The sequence below is a fragment of the Trachurus trachurus genome (assembly GCF_905171665.1).
Source record: "Trachurus trachurus genome assembly, chromosome: 18".
In the NCBI taxonomy this organism is placed as follows: Eukaryota; Metazoa; Chordata; class Actinopteri; order Carangiformes; family Carangidae; genus Trachurus; species Trachurus trachurus.
This window is the reverse complement of record NC_139909.1, coordinates 6,897,187-6,910,394: the sequence shown is the minus strand read 5'-3', so window position 1 is coordinate 6,910,394 and position 13,208 is coordinate 6,897,187. Positions and strand designations below refer to the sequence as shown.

Here is a 13,208-nt window from a genome sequence, read left to right as displayed (position 1 = left end):
GCCTCTGGCCTGACGCACACACACACACACACACACACACACACACACACACACACACACACACACACACACACACACTGAGGGTGACTTGTATAGGCAGCCAGAGAGAGAGAGAGAGAGAGAGAGAGAGAGGGAGGGTGGGAGAGAGAGAGAGAGGGAGGGAGGGGGGGGCTCAGAAACAGAAAGGTACAGAGAGAGGAGTGGACGACAGAAAGAGAGAGAAGGAGAAGAAGGAGGACGGTGGTGGCTCTGACTCTGACTCTTCTTCTCTTCTTCCTCTGAGATTTAAAACCTGAGATTTCATTATTATTCTCGTCATTATTATATATTTTTATTTTATTTTATTTTATTTTCTACATTTTTACATTTTGTGGATTTTTCTGCTTCTTCAACAAGATTCAATTTTTTAACAGTTTTCTCCTCTTTTTTGTGTTTTTGCTCTTTTGCTCTTCAGTTTTGCAGCTCCTTGAAACTTTTCCTCCACTTTTTTCCCCCAACTTCTTCTTATTCTTTCCATCATCGACAAGTTTTTCTCTCAGCCGCGTCTTTTTTTTTTTTTAGATTCCCACAGAAACGTGTCACCTTCACGTTTTTGACGGATTTTTTTAAATTTAATTTTTAATCATCATCTGCGTCTAATTTTATTTCATTCTTCATATTTTATTTCATTTTTCACAAACCCAAAAACCAAAAATGAACGTTCACGCAGCAGCGCCTGAGTCCTGTGCTGACTGACTGACTGACTGACACCTGTAGCATCTCCTCTCTCTCCGCGCTCCTCATCATCACCACCACAGCCTCATTTGCACTTTTATCTCTTCTGTTTTTTCTTTTTTTTCTTTTGAACGCACTCAAACGCATCGTTGTGGGACTTTTTCTTATACAAAAAAAAGTGAATTGAAGAGTGAGTGCGCTCCTCTTCTACACTTCATTCATTCTGACACCAGGAGCCTGTTGGAGTGAGTGTGTCTGCTGCGTAAAGGACGCTGCGCTTTTACGCAAAAAAGAAAAAGAGAGAAAAGGACACTTCCATCCAAAATCCACTGATCCAACTGATCCAGAACCAGAACTAGGACCAGAAACAACTCCTCCAGTTCCTCCACGATGCTGTTCGACAGCTTCGACCTGGTCTCGGCGCTGGCCACGCTGGCCGCCTGCCTGGTGTCCGTGGCGCTGCTGCTCGCCGTGTCGCAGCAGCTGTGGCAGCTCCGGTGGACGGCCACGCGGGACAAGAACTGCAAGCTGCCCATGCCGAAAGGGTCGATGGGATTCCCGTTCATCGGCGAGACCTGCCACTGGCTACTGCAGGTAAGAACGAGAGGAGGAAAGGAGGAGAGGAGGAGAGGAGACTCGGTGTCTGGGTGTTTGAGTGTGTTCATGTGTGTGTGATGATGAGATCAGTCTTATCTCAGGTGTTTTTTTTTGTGTGTGTGTGACGTGGTGGTTCATTCATCATCACCAACTCTCGGAGCTCCGGGGTCTCCCTCTCCCCGGGGCTCCGAGCCGCTCTGACCCGGGAAAAGCGTCTGGAAGTCGGACTGGATTGGTTCTGTTTGTCGCTGCTTCTGTTTGATGCTCTGGAGGAAAAAAAAAAAACTTCAATCTATCACTTTTACGCGTTTGACTCCACATCCCATAATGCTCAGCGGTCACATCTGTTCATAAAAAATCTTTATTATTATTATTACTGTATCAACATGTCAGATATCAGAGACTTTCACTTCACTATAGTGATTAGTTTATAGCTCATTGATTAGTGATCGGTTATTATCAGTGGCCGAAGCTCCGGGCGGCGCCGTCTGATCAGTGGCTGTTGTTGTTGTTGGTTGTTGCTGCTGTGGTTATTGTTGTTGTTTTATCAGCGTCTCGAGCCACAGTCAGAGACCGCGGCGCGCGAGGTGGGTCGAGCCCGCAGTCAGAGAGAGAGAGAGAGAGAGAGAGAGAGAGAGAGAGAGAGGAGAAGGAGGAGATCGCTGATCGGTCTGATCGTCGCTCTGAGCTAAATATAGAACAAACCTCAAAAATGCAAAAAAAAAAAAAAAAAAAAAAGTTTCCACATGTTCAGTTCAGGTTCATAAGTTTAAACCGGAGAAAGAGAAATAAAGACTGAAGGAGGAGGAGGAGGAGTAGAGGTGGAGGTGAAGAAGTTGCAGAAAAAGCTGATGTCGTGTAATCAATTAAATAATTGATTAATTAATATAAATATAAATGTGTTATTGATTCTGATCGGTTCGAGCAGCGGGGCAGACTCCCGGTTTGACCCCGGAGAAGCTGCAGCAAGTCCGGCTACCGAGCGGAGCTGTCAGCGCCGACTGATGGCTCCCGGAGGAGGAGGAGGAGGAGGAGGAGGAGCAGGGCCGGTGCTAGGACTTCTGGGGCCCCCTGAAAAATACTGAAGTGCCCCCCCCCCCCTCTTATTATTATCTTATTTTTGGTTTATTTTTCTGTTACTCTATGTTCTTGACAGTGCAAACGACCAATTATCATTAGGCTATTAGTTTGCCAGTGGTTCTCAAACTTTTTTTTTTTTTTTTACATCAAGGACGCCTAAATTGACACAAATTATACCACGGACTCCCAATTGCGCCAAATTTTGAAGTAAACACCAGAAATACAGAAATATTTGTTCTGAGACTGAAGAATGTTACTTTTTTCTACATTTAAATGAGGGCCAATGGCGTGAATTTTTGGAAATATTAGCCTATAGAGACATTTCTGGAGAAAAGTGGTACAATTTCTCAACATTTCTAGGAAGAAGTGATAAAAATTCTAAAAAAAAGTAAAAATTTTCTCAAAAAAAAAAAAAAAAAGTAGTAACATTTCTTGTAAAAAAAAATTGAAAATTGAAAAATTCTAGAAAAAGTGGTAATATTTCAAGAAAAAGTTGGGGACCCCCTTCAACCCTCTCAAGGACCCCACGTTGAGAACCACTGGACTAAACTATTTTCAAAATAAGGCAGGGGGGGGTTATTCCTTGGAAAATAAAGCATATTTTCTAGCTTTGTTTTGATGCTGTCAAGATTACACTGCAAAAACTCTTATTTCTTGTAAAAATGTCTAATTTCTAGTCAAAACTAAACTCTTTTCATAAAAGGAGGAGTAAAAAGTGTCTAAAAACAAGCTGCTTTTTTAATGTGATGAGTCTTATTTTAAGTAGAATGAGATCTGTTTTGACTAGAAATAAGACAAATATTCTTGGTAAGAGTTTGAGTTTTTGCAGTGTACATGCAGAACTATAATTTAATCATAGAAAGATGAGGCAAAAGGGTTTTTTTGTGGCCACCTTTCTCCCCTACAGTATGCAACGGCCCTGGGAGGAGGAGGGGGACGGGGAGGGGAAGGGGGGAGGAAAAGGGGGGGGTAAACTGACGAGCAAAGGCACGTTTGGCCGCGTGCGGGGCTTGAACTTGCGGTGCTCCTCTCTCCGTTACATCTGACACCGAGCGAGACGCTGCTGTTCCCGGAATGTGACCGAGGACCGGGGCCAAGTTTATATGGAGGGGAGGGGGATCTCCTCCCTCCCTCCCTCCCTCCCCCCCTCCTCCCCCATTGATGATGACGTCACAGCTGATCCAGGGTCAGATCAGACATCAGACTTCGGTCTTCCTGTCTCCAGATGCGTTTTCAGCTACACTGCAAAAACTCAAAATCAAGAAACCAAGAATATTTTGTCTTATTTCTAATCAAAAACTAATCTCATTCTACTTAAAATAAGACTCATCACCTAAAAAATTAACTTATTTTTAGATAAATTTCACTTAGTAGCTTGTTTTTAGACACTTTTTTACTTCTTTCAAGCGTATTTTCACTTAAAATAGTCTGATAGTGGAGCAAGTTTTTCTTTTTTTTATTACAAGCACAAAAAACTTGCTTTCACTGGCAGATTTTTCTACTTATTTCAAGTGAAAATTAGTTTGAAACAAGTGAAAATAATCTAAAAAGAAGTTCATTTTTAGGTGCTGAGTGTTATTATAAGTGGAAAGAGATTAGTTTTGACTAGAATTGAGACATTTTGACAAGAAATAAGACAAATATTCTTGGAAAGACTTTGAGTTTTTGCAGTGTATGGAAGACGAGTCCTCAAACGCACCACGTATTGATTGATTGTTCACATTAACGAGTCACTGCTTGTAGTTAATGAGTCTGTTTGTCCACACGGGGGCGACGCTGACGACGTTGTTTAGCTACATTTTTAATAATAGGCTAGTTACATAAAAATATTGTTAAAGTAAAATATAATCATAGTAAAAATATAAAGTTTTCAAACGGTTTCTAAGCAACGAGACCAAAGCGTCGGAGCTGAAGTGTCTCGTAGCTCCAGGTTTGGTCTCCACCTCCTCCTCCTGCTGGTCGCAAGTTTTAGAGTAGACAGTTGCATCATGGGAGTTTGAGTTTTTGGTTTTTTAAAATCTCATTGCATTTTTTTCTTTTTGCCCTCCTTCCCTCTCTCTCCTTCCTCCCCCGACCTCGTCCAGATTTACTTACATAAACACACTGTGGCTCCTAATGTGTGTATAAATATACACTGTATTTTTTTTTTTTAACCTCCACACACACACACACAGACACACACACACACAGAAACACACACACACGAGACGCATTTTTGTGACGGCTCCATTTTTAAAGCATCTGCAGCTCAGAAATAGTTTCATGGTCACTTCTGCCAAAGACCCGTCTGCTCCCATTAGGAGCCAAGCAGGAGCTACACACACACACACACACACACACACACACACACACACACACACACACACACACACACACACACACACAGTCCGTTACTACATGCTGCAGCTCTCCGTGCACACACACCTTCCTCACAGGTGCACAACATGTATGAACACAACACTAAATGTTTAGATTTTTGTCTAACGTCGGACAGCGTTCAATGTAAAAACAGTGTAAATACAGTAAATAACAGGTAAATATAGTAGAATAATTCCTGTTTTTGTGACATTTGATCATATTTAACATTTTTTTCTTCGTTAATTCACGTGAAAACTGAAGGAACTTTAGGTTTTGATACTTTAAAGCAGCTGCGACTCACGGAAAAATTCCTCCTGTTTCCTTTGAACACACTGGCGATTTTAGGCTCAAAGTGAACGTTGCTTTTTACGTATAGCTATCACCCGCCGGTTTTGCTCTTCCGGTGGAATTTTATGTTTGCGTTTCCATGGTTTCGGTAGCTAGTCGCGGTAAATGCATGGAAATCTGTAAAACGCATGGATCATCACACCGGATATCACACAAATTGACATCTGTGGTAAAAGCCAGCGTTAATAGATCCATGCGTTTACCGCAACTATGACAACGACTGAAAACCATGGAAACGTAAACGTACAATTCCACCGGAAATACACAACCGGCTTCTGGTTTTTGACCATAGATGACGTTCGGAAACTTGTGGATAAAAACAAGATGCCGCTCACTTGACTTTAAAACAAAAGAATTTGTTCGTATAAAGTTGTAAAACCGAGTAAATGAGTGATTTTTTTCGGTCAGATTCACAGAACAGTGAAGTGGCTAATGAACTCCTAATGTCACCTTTTGTTTTTTGAACGCCTTTTTAAAACCGGCATTGGCCACCAGGAGTCGCCAAAGAGCAGCGAGCACAGACACGGAAATTTAACAATTATAAAAACTGGGGGAAAAAAAGCATTTTAGAAACTTTAGCGCGCACAAGTGTCACCGCTAAGAACTCTGGGAAATGGAGTTCGTCACTCATCGGCCATTGGTTCGGATCAGTTTTGAGAGATTCGGTGTGAGACGTCGAGTGATGCTGCACACACACATACAGTACACACACACACACACACACACACACACACACACACACACACACACACACACACACACACACACACACACACACACACACACACACACACACACACAGACACACACATGCAGTGCAGACAGGCTGGACTGAATCTGGGTCAGACCAGAGGAAATGAAGACATGGCACAGAGACTCCAGACCGTACAGTGTGTGTGTCTGTGTGTGTGTGTGTGTATATGTGTGTGTGTTTGTGTGTGATTTAAGTTTGGCACACGCACACCTACACACACACCTACACACACAAACACACACTGTGGATGTCTATGTGTGTGTTATCAGTGATTGTTTGTTGCTTTTAAAATTTGTCAAATTTAGCTTTTTAGCAGTCGGACAAACTTTAGGATCGACTCTCTCTCTCACACACACAAACACACACACACACACACACACACACACACACACACACACACACACACACACACACACACACACACACACACACACACACACACACACACACACTAATGCGTTGTCCGTGTGTGTGTGCCAGCCTGTCTTCTTCTTGTCTCTGTGTGTTTTACAGTGATGAAGTGTAAATGACGGTGGGCAGAGTAATAACAGTCCTGCAGACCAAACTCTCTCTCATCACACACAGCGATGACAGCTCTCTCCCTCTCTCCCTCCTTCTCTCTCTCCCTCTCTCTCTCCCTCTCTCTCTCCCTCTCTCCTTCTACACCTGTCCTCCTCCTCCTCGTCTCCGTCTTTTTCTCGTTCACACACTCAGACTCTCTCTCTTTCTCAATGATGAACTGACCTCAGGTAGTTGTTATTTCTATTCTGAGGGAGAATCCGTCCTTTAATCACACTGTGAACCTCCGTGGTGCCTTCAAGTGCAGTCGTATTTATGAGAACCACTCATAAACATAGTATTTATTTACAGTCTTTTGGGTTTTTGGATGTTTTTTGCCCCTTTTTGCTGTAGCTATAGCTGCAAAATAACATTAACGTCCCCATAATAATAAACTGTGGGACCTGAATTACTGTAGTCACTCCGTGGTGCCTTCAAGTGCAGTCGTATTTATGAGAATCACTCCGGTTTGCGTCCAAACACATCATAGTATTTATTTATTTACAGTCTTTTGGGTTTTGGATGTTTTTTGCCCCTTTTTGCTGTTTGTTAAAGCTGGAAAATAACGTTAACGTCCCCGTAATAATAAACTGTGGGACCTGAATGACCGTAGTCCCCACTTTGTCTGTAAACCAACACACGCTGAACTGTAAATGGCTGAAAATGTTCGATTTTAACGTTAATTCATCTTTAATTCGGACTCTTAAAAGCCTCTCATCTTGACCAGATTCTGGTCAGAACCGGTCGGTGCGTTAGGTCCGATCGACGACGTCGGACCGAGGACACAAAATTCTGGTTTATAGTACAATGTGGGGACCTTTACTTTGTTTTGTTTTGTTTTGTTTTTTTGTTCTTTTTTTTAAGGTGGATTGTTCCTTTAAGCTGCTCAGACAGACAGAGTCGGGATTGTGAAGCTTCATCTATAGTGAGGCTCCATTACTGCGGCGCTGCATAGCTGTGGTCACACACACAGTAACACACACAGTAACACACACACGGTGCATAGAAAGACATATAACATAGCAAACGCACATGTAGAGGACGTACGTTTTCTTTCTTTCTTTCTTTCTTTCTTTCTTTCTTTCTTTCTTTCTTTCTTTCTTTCTTTCTTTCTCGTTGTGCGACAGATACATAGTTCATCGAGCGGCCACACGCTGCAGCCCTCTGTGTGTGTGTGTGTGTGTGTGTGTGTGTGTTTAACAGTGTTAACATTCAGAGCAGGACCCTTGAACCTCTGCGGACTCTTCTTATTCTTCTTTTCTTTTCTTTTCTTTCCGACTTCCCTCCATCTTTTCTGCTCATCGCTCCGATTTCTTTGTCCCATTTTGTTTCATTTATCGATTTAGAGTAAAGATAAAACCTCTTTTTTACTCTTTTCTGTATAAAATGCGGTTGTTTTTCGTTATTTTTCGTCCGCTGGATTTTTGTGTTTTCTTTTCCGCCTTCTTTCCTTTATTTTTCGTCGTTTTCATCCCAACTTTTTCAATATTCAGCTTCGTCTTGTTTCACTTCTCTTCTTTTCTCCACTTTGTCTCTCCAGCTCTTTATTTTTTCATTGCCGTCCGCTCAAAAATCTTTAATATTAAGTTTGGGTCGTTATACGACTGTAGACGCACCGAAATACAGCAAAAAAAAAAGAAATAAAACACGCTTTTCTTTTACTCCGCTCAAATCTTTTAACTTTATCCCCCGTCTCATTTCCCTCTCTTCTCCATCCATCCATCCATCCATCCTCCTCCTCCTCTTCTTGTTCAGATTAGCAGGAGGTGCTGGCAGCGCTCCCCTTGCCCCTTCTTTCACCCCGAGAACACGCTGCTCCCTCGTCCAGGACTCTTGTCCCGGGCCGAGCACCGAGCCCAATGTTAAGCTCCCTCTGTCAATGAAAGTGTGTGTTTGTGTGTTTGTGTGTGAGTGTGTGAGTGTGTGAACCTGAGGTCGCGTTGCGTTTTTTTTTTTTTTTTTTTTTTACAATTCAATTCAAAAAAAGGTTTTTTATCCCAGAGGGGCAATTCAAGAGCACAAGTTGAAACTCTGAGGCTAACGTCGTGCACATGCTAAGACTTTACACGAATCCACTCTGCAGCTCGATGAGAAAACAAAAACGCAAATCTAGTCTACACGTTCAGTTAGAAGCAGATGAACCCGATAATCTCCAAAAACATTGATGCGTTTAGGTTTTGAAACATTAGTTGGGGACTATTTCCTGTTGCGGACTGATACACCTTGTGTTTTTGTGCTTTAATGAGAATTTAAAGCACAGTTTTTGTGCTTTAATGAGAATTTAAAGCACAAAAAAAGACAAAAAAAACCTCAGTTTCACGTTCACTGATCAGTTTTTATCGTTTCGTTTAGTTCGTTTTTTGGACACGTTTGATAAAATGAATCAAGAAACAGCCACAGATCTTTCATGTGTGTGTGTGTGTGTGTGTGTGTGTCAGAGTATTAGCTGGGGTCCCGGGGTGAGTGCTTAGAGAGTTTTGAACAACCATAATCTCCCTTTCTATAATGTCCCCGGGTCAGGGGCCAGCCTCTCTCTCTCTCCCTCCCTCTCTCTTTCTATTCTCCTTGTTTTTTGGCTGAACTATCCGAAGCCCTTTTTTCCTCTTTAATCCGTCCCTTTTCTTCCCATCCTTCTCCGCCTCCTCCGCCACGCTCTGCGCTCGCTTTTCTCTCGCTCCCGTTTTTGGCGGCGGCAACGTCGCTCAAAACCCTTCTTTTTTTTCTTGTTCCATTCGTTTCTATTCATTGTCGTGTCATCGTTTCATTCATTCATTCATTCATTCTCCCTCTTCTCCTCTTTCTCTCTCCTTCCTTCATTCCCTCCTTCATTCCTTCCTTCCCTCCTCTTGCCTTTTCCCTTGTTCCCTCTCTTTCTCCTGCCCTCTCTGTCTCTGTGATGTGGTGGCGTGACCGCAAAGGGACGGGGTCCATTGTCAAGTCGAGGACCTATCGCACCATTCAAACGCACAATCTCACACACACATACACACACACACACATATAAAGACTCACACACACACTGGTTCCTTGGTATCTCTGGCACCGACTGAATGATTGACGGCTGAAAAGAAAGAAGGAATTCCCTCACAGCCTTTGACCTCGTTTCCTCTCTCTTGTTCCTCTCGCCTGATGCTGTCGCTGCCGCTTTTTTTTTCTCTTCACTTTTTCATTTTTAACCTTTTATACTTTTAGTTCCTTTAACTTTTTCCTCTAAAGTTTCGATATACGTTCGTATTTCAGCGGCTTCGAACTTTGTCTCGTTGCTTTTTAATGTTAACGTTTGTCTTTTAAACGACCCTAATCTTCTTGGTTCTGATCTTTGAAGGTTTCACTCACCTTGTTCCCTCAAAGTCGATGAACAGGAACGACTTCATGTTCGGCCTAAATAACGGCAAAGACTTGATCTGACGGAAAAAACAGTCGGTAGTTCTTTCTTTTCTCAACCTTGAATCAATAAAAAATTTGACAAAAAGCTGCCGTGGCAATAGATTTGACACAAAAGGTCGAAGCCGAGCGAAGGACGGACGTTAAATGTAACTTTAATTCAATTTATTTTCAATATTCAGCTGTTATTTTGATCCTTTTTTGATATTACGTACAAGGTTTGTGTCGTTTTTCCAAACAGACATCAACTCTCCGCAAAGACTCTTCTCTAAAATCGCCTTTATTTTTTTAAAACAAAAAGCCGTAAAAATAAAACAAAGATTGTCAGAACATTGTAATTTTCCTTTAATTTGGAAACCCTGCACACAACTCCCGATAAATACACAGACAGAATTCAAAGGAAATCTTTAAGTGTTGGGTAAAGTGGGTGTGATGTCGTATCAAAGACGTCCAGTCAAACAGCTGAAACCCAAAAGGCATCACGCAACCGTACGTTACATCTACATGTGTATGTGCGACTAAACCCGGCGTCAATCACATCTAATTGATCCTACAGACTCTTATTTTGTCCAAAATCATTAAACTTCTCAGACTGAAATCTAGATGTCAATGGAAAACCTTAAAGGACGTCTCTCCGAAAACCCCAAAAAAGACGATAAAACATTCGACGAAAATGGCTTTTAGGACGTTTAGCTGCAAACTCAAGATAAAAACACTCATTTAAATATATTTTTTGATCCTTTTGTCTTCTTATCTTCTCTTTTTTTTTAGTTAATTCTCTTTCAAGTCTTTGTTTCTCTGCTCAGACGGAGCATCACACCAGTATTCCTGTTTTAAAGAAGAACGGCTCTGAACGTAAACTTTCTCTTCTTCCAACACACACACACACACTCTCTCTCTCTCTCTCTCCCCCAGCTACCCAGTGTGTGTGTGTGTGTGTGTGTGTGTGTGTGTGTGTGTGTGTGTGAGTGTGTGTGTGAGAGAGCCGCGGCATTGATCTGAGTAAACATAATTAGCTGTGTTTTTTTGTCTTGCCCTAATAAAAGAGTCATTTGTTGGACATTTCCACTGCGCTACAAAGAGGACATTTATAAGCCCGGGCCCAGGTTCGCCCCCAGGCCAACCCCAACAGAACAGACGGGGGTATTTTTAGCACGGCCCCCGACGCCGCCGCGCTAGCTAGCCCTGCAGTGCTCGGACAGTGTGTGTGTGTGTATGTATGTGTGTGTGTGTGTGTGTGTGTGTGTAGAAAAAAAATAGAAAAATAGAGAGGGAACAAGAAAGAAACTGAGATTGTTTCAGATTTTCTACAATTGTGGAGTCAGAAATTGAGAGTGTGTAATGTGTAAGAGGATTGTGTGTCTGTGTGAGTGTAAGTGTGTGTGTAAGTGAGTGTGTGTAAGTGTGTGTGTGTGTTTGGATGGCGTGTGTGGAAAATCCTCAGCCCTCCCTCCCTCCCTCTCTCGCCTCTTTATTGAGGTTCTTGTAAAATATCTGATAAATCTCTGTTCAAAAAAATATAAAGAGACTCTGTAGAGGAAGGTTACAAGCACAGCCCTGTCCCGACTGCACACACACACACACACACACACACACACACACACACACACACACACACACACACACACACACACACACACACACACACACACACACACACACACACACACACACACACACACATAGACACACACAGTTGAAAGCACTTACACATGAGGGACGTTTGTTATTAAACTTTATCCCTGACCCTCGGTTGTATGGACATGACCTCTAACTCTCCACTGTTTATTCTAACCTGTGTGTGTTTTTATGCGTGTGTTTTTTTTTACACCTGTGTTCAGTTTGTGTCGACATCATCAACATCATCATCAGTTTTATCTTCTTCATCTTGTTAGAAACAGATTTTCCTCCTCGTTTTTTTTGTGTGTGTGTGTGCGATAGATGAGGTTAAGGCAGAATATAAAAGTGAGGAAGCGTGAAGCTGCAAACTTTGTTGCATCCTGAAGCCGTGAAATTTCCTCCGTTCACATCTGAGCCGAGGTTTTCTCTCTTTTTCTTTTCTTTTTTTTAAAGTTTCTACTGCATGTCGACGCTCGAAACTTCGCAAACGGATAATAATTATCGCCTCCGAAACGTCACTGAAGTTGAATTTATTTGGTTTAAGTGCAAGTTCAAATGACATAGAAACACATTGTAGTTGATGCTCAGTGGTTTTGCTATGACTGATTGGCTGCTGCATTAAAAAACAATATGATGAGTTCACTGCACCTGGGAATTCTGGCGTCATGTTTTACAGTGAGCTGCACACACAGACACACACACACATATGCATATTAGGGCTGCAACTAACGATTATTTTCATCATTGATTTATCTGTTGATTATTTAAACCATTCATCGATTAGTTGTTTGGTCAATAAAATGGTAAAAATATCAATCAAACCACAAATTGATGTCCTCAAATGTCTCGTTTTGTCCACAAACCAAAGAGAGACTCAGTTTATTGTCATAAAGGAACAAAGAAACCAGAAATATTCACATTTAAGAAGCTGAAATAAGAGAATTTGGACTTTTTTTCATAAGAAACTACTCAAACCGATTATTGTTGATGATTCATTTAATAATCGATTAATTGTTGCAGCTCTAATACACACATATATCTACATATACATCATGTTTTGTGCCTCCGTCGCCGGCTTGTACTACCTCTTCCTTCTAGGTTGCTAGGTAACGTATCCACAAGACAAAGTGAGGCTTTAAAACTTTATGCCGCCATCATGACGACGAGGTTCTCAGCTCACATCAGAGTCGGTCGCCCGTGACCTCGAGTCGGCGGTGAAAACTCAGCCGTAATGTTGTGGTCGCAATTTGGGGTTTTTGGTTTTTAAATTTTTTTTTTTTGTGCGAAACTAAGTGAGTGTGTGTTTACAGTGACTCCTTTGCATGTATGTGTGTGTATGTGTGTGTGTTGTGTGTGTGTGTGTGTGTGTGTGGTTGTGATGTCGTGTGCGGTTTTTGTACGTGTTCTCCTGCAAGAGAAGTGTGGCGTCATTACATCACAACTTTTCCATGCTCCCACTGTGTGTGTGTGTGTGTGTGTGTGTGTTATGCCAGGTTTAGGGAGGGGGTGGGGGGGGGGGGGGGGGGTACACTTCTCACCTTTTAAGCTAAATGTCATCCAGACCACACCCCTGGCACACACACACACAAACACACAGACACACACACACACACACACACACACTGTATTCTAGTGTAACTTTTTTGTTTTACGCACAGTTTTTTTTTTCCGTTTTCTTGCAGAGTGGTACAGATGAAAGCCGTCAAAGTGTGTGTGTGTGTCTGTAAGTGTGTGTGTGTGTGTGAAAGAAAATGGAGAGGAATGGAAAGAGAAAATGCACAACACACACACACAC

The 13,208-nt window shown here is 42.1% G+C and overlaps 1 protein-coding gene across 1 annotated transcript in view; it reads left to right on the top strand.

Moving 5' to 3' along the window:
• Nucleotides 1-1,096: 1,096 nt before the first annotated feature.
• cyp26b1 (cytochrome P450, family 26, subfamily b, polypeptide 1) overlaps nucleotides 1,097-13,208 on the top strand; it is a 35,376-nt gene continuing 23,264 nt past the window's right edge. Inside the window, exon 1 of the mRNA XM_083993356.1 lies at nucleotides 1,097-1,308. Coding sequence (XP_083849482.1) covers nucleotides 1,105-1,308 — 204 coding nt within the window. The 5' untranslated portion in view covers nucleotides 1,097-1,104. The remainder of the gene's footprint in view (nucleotides 1,309-13,208) is intronic.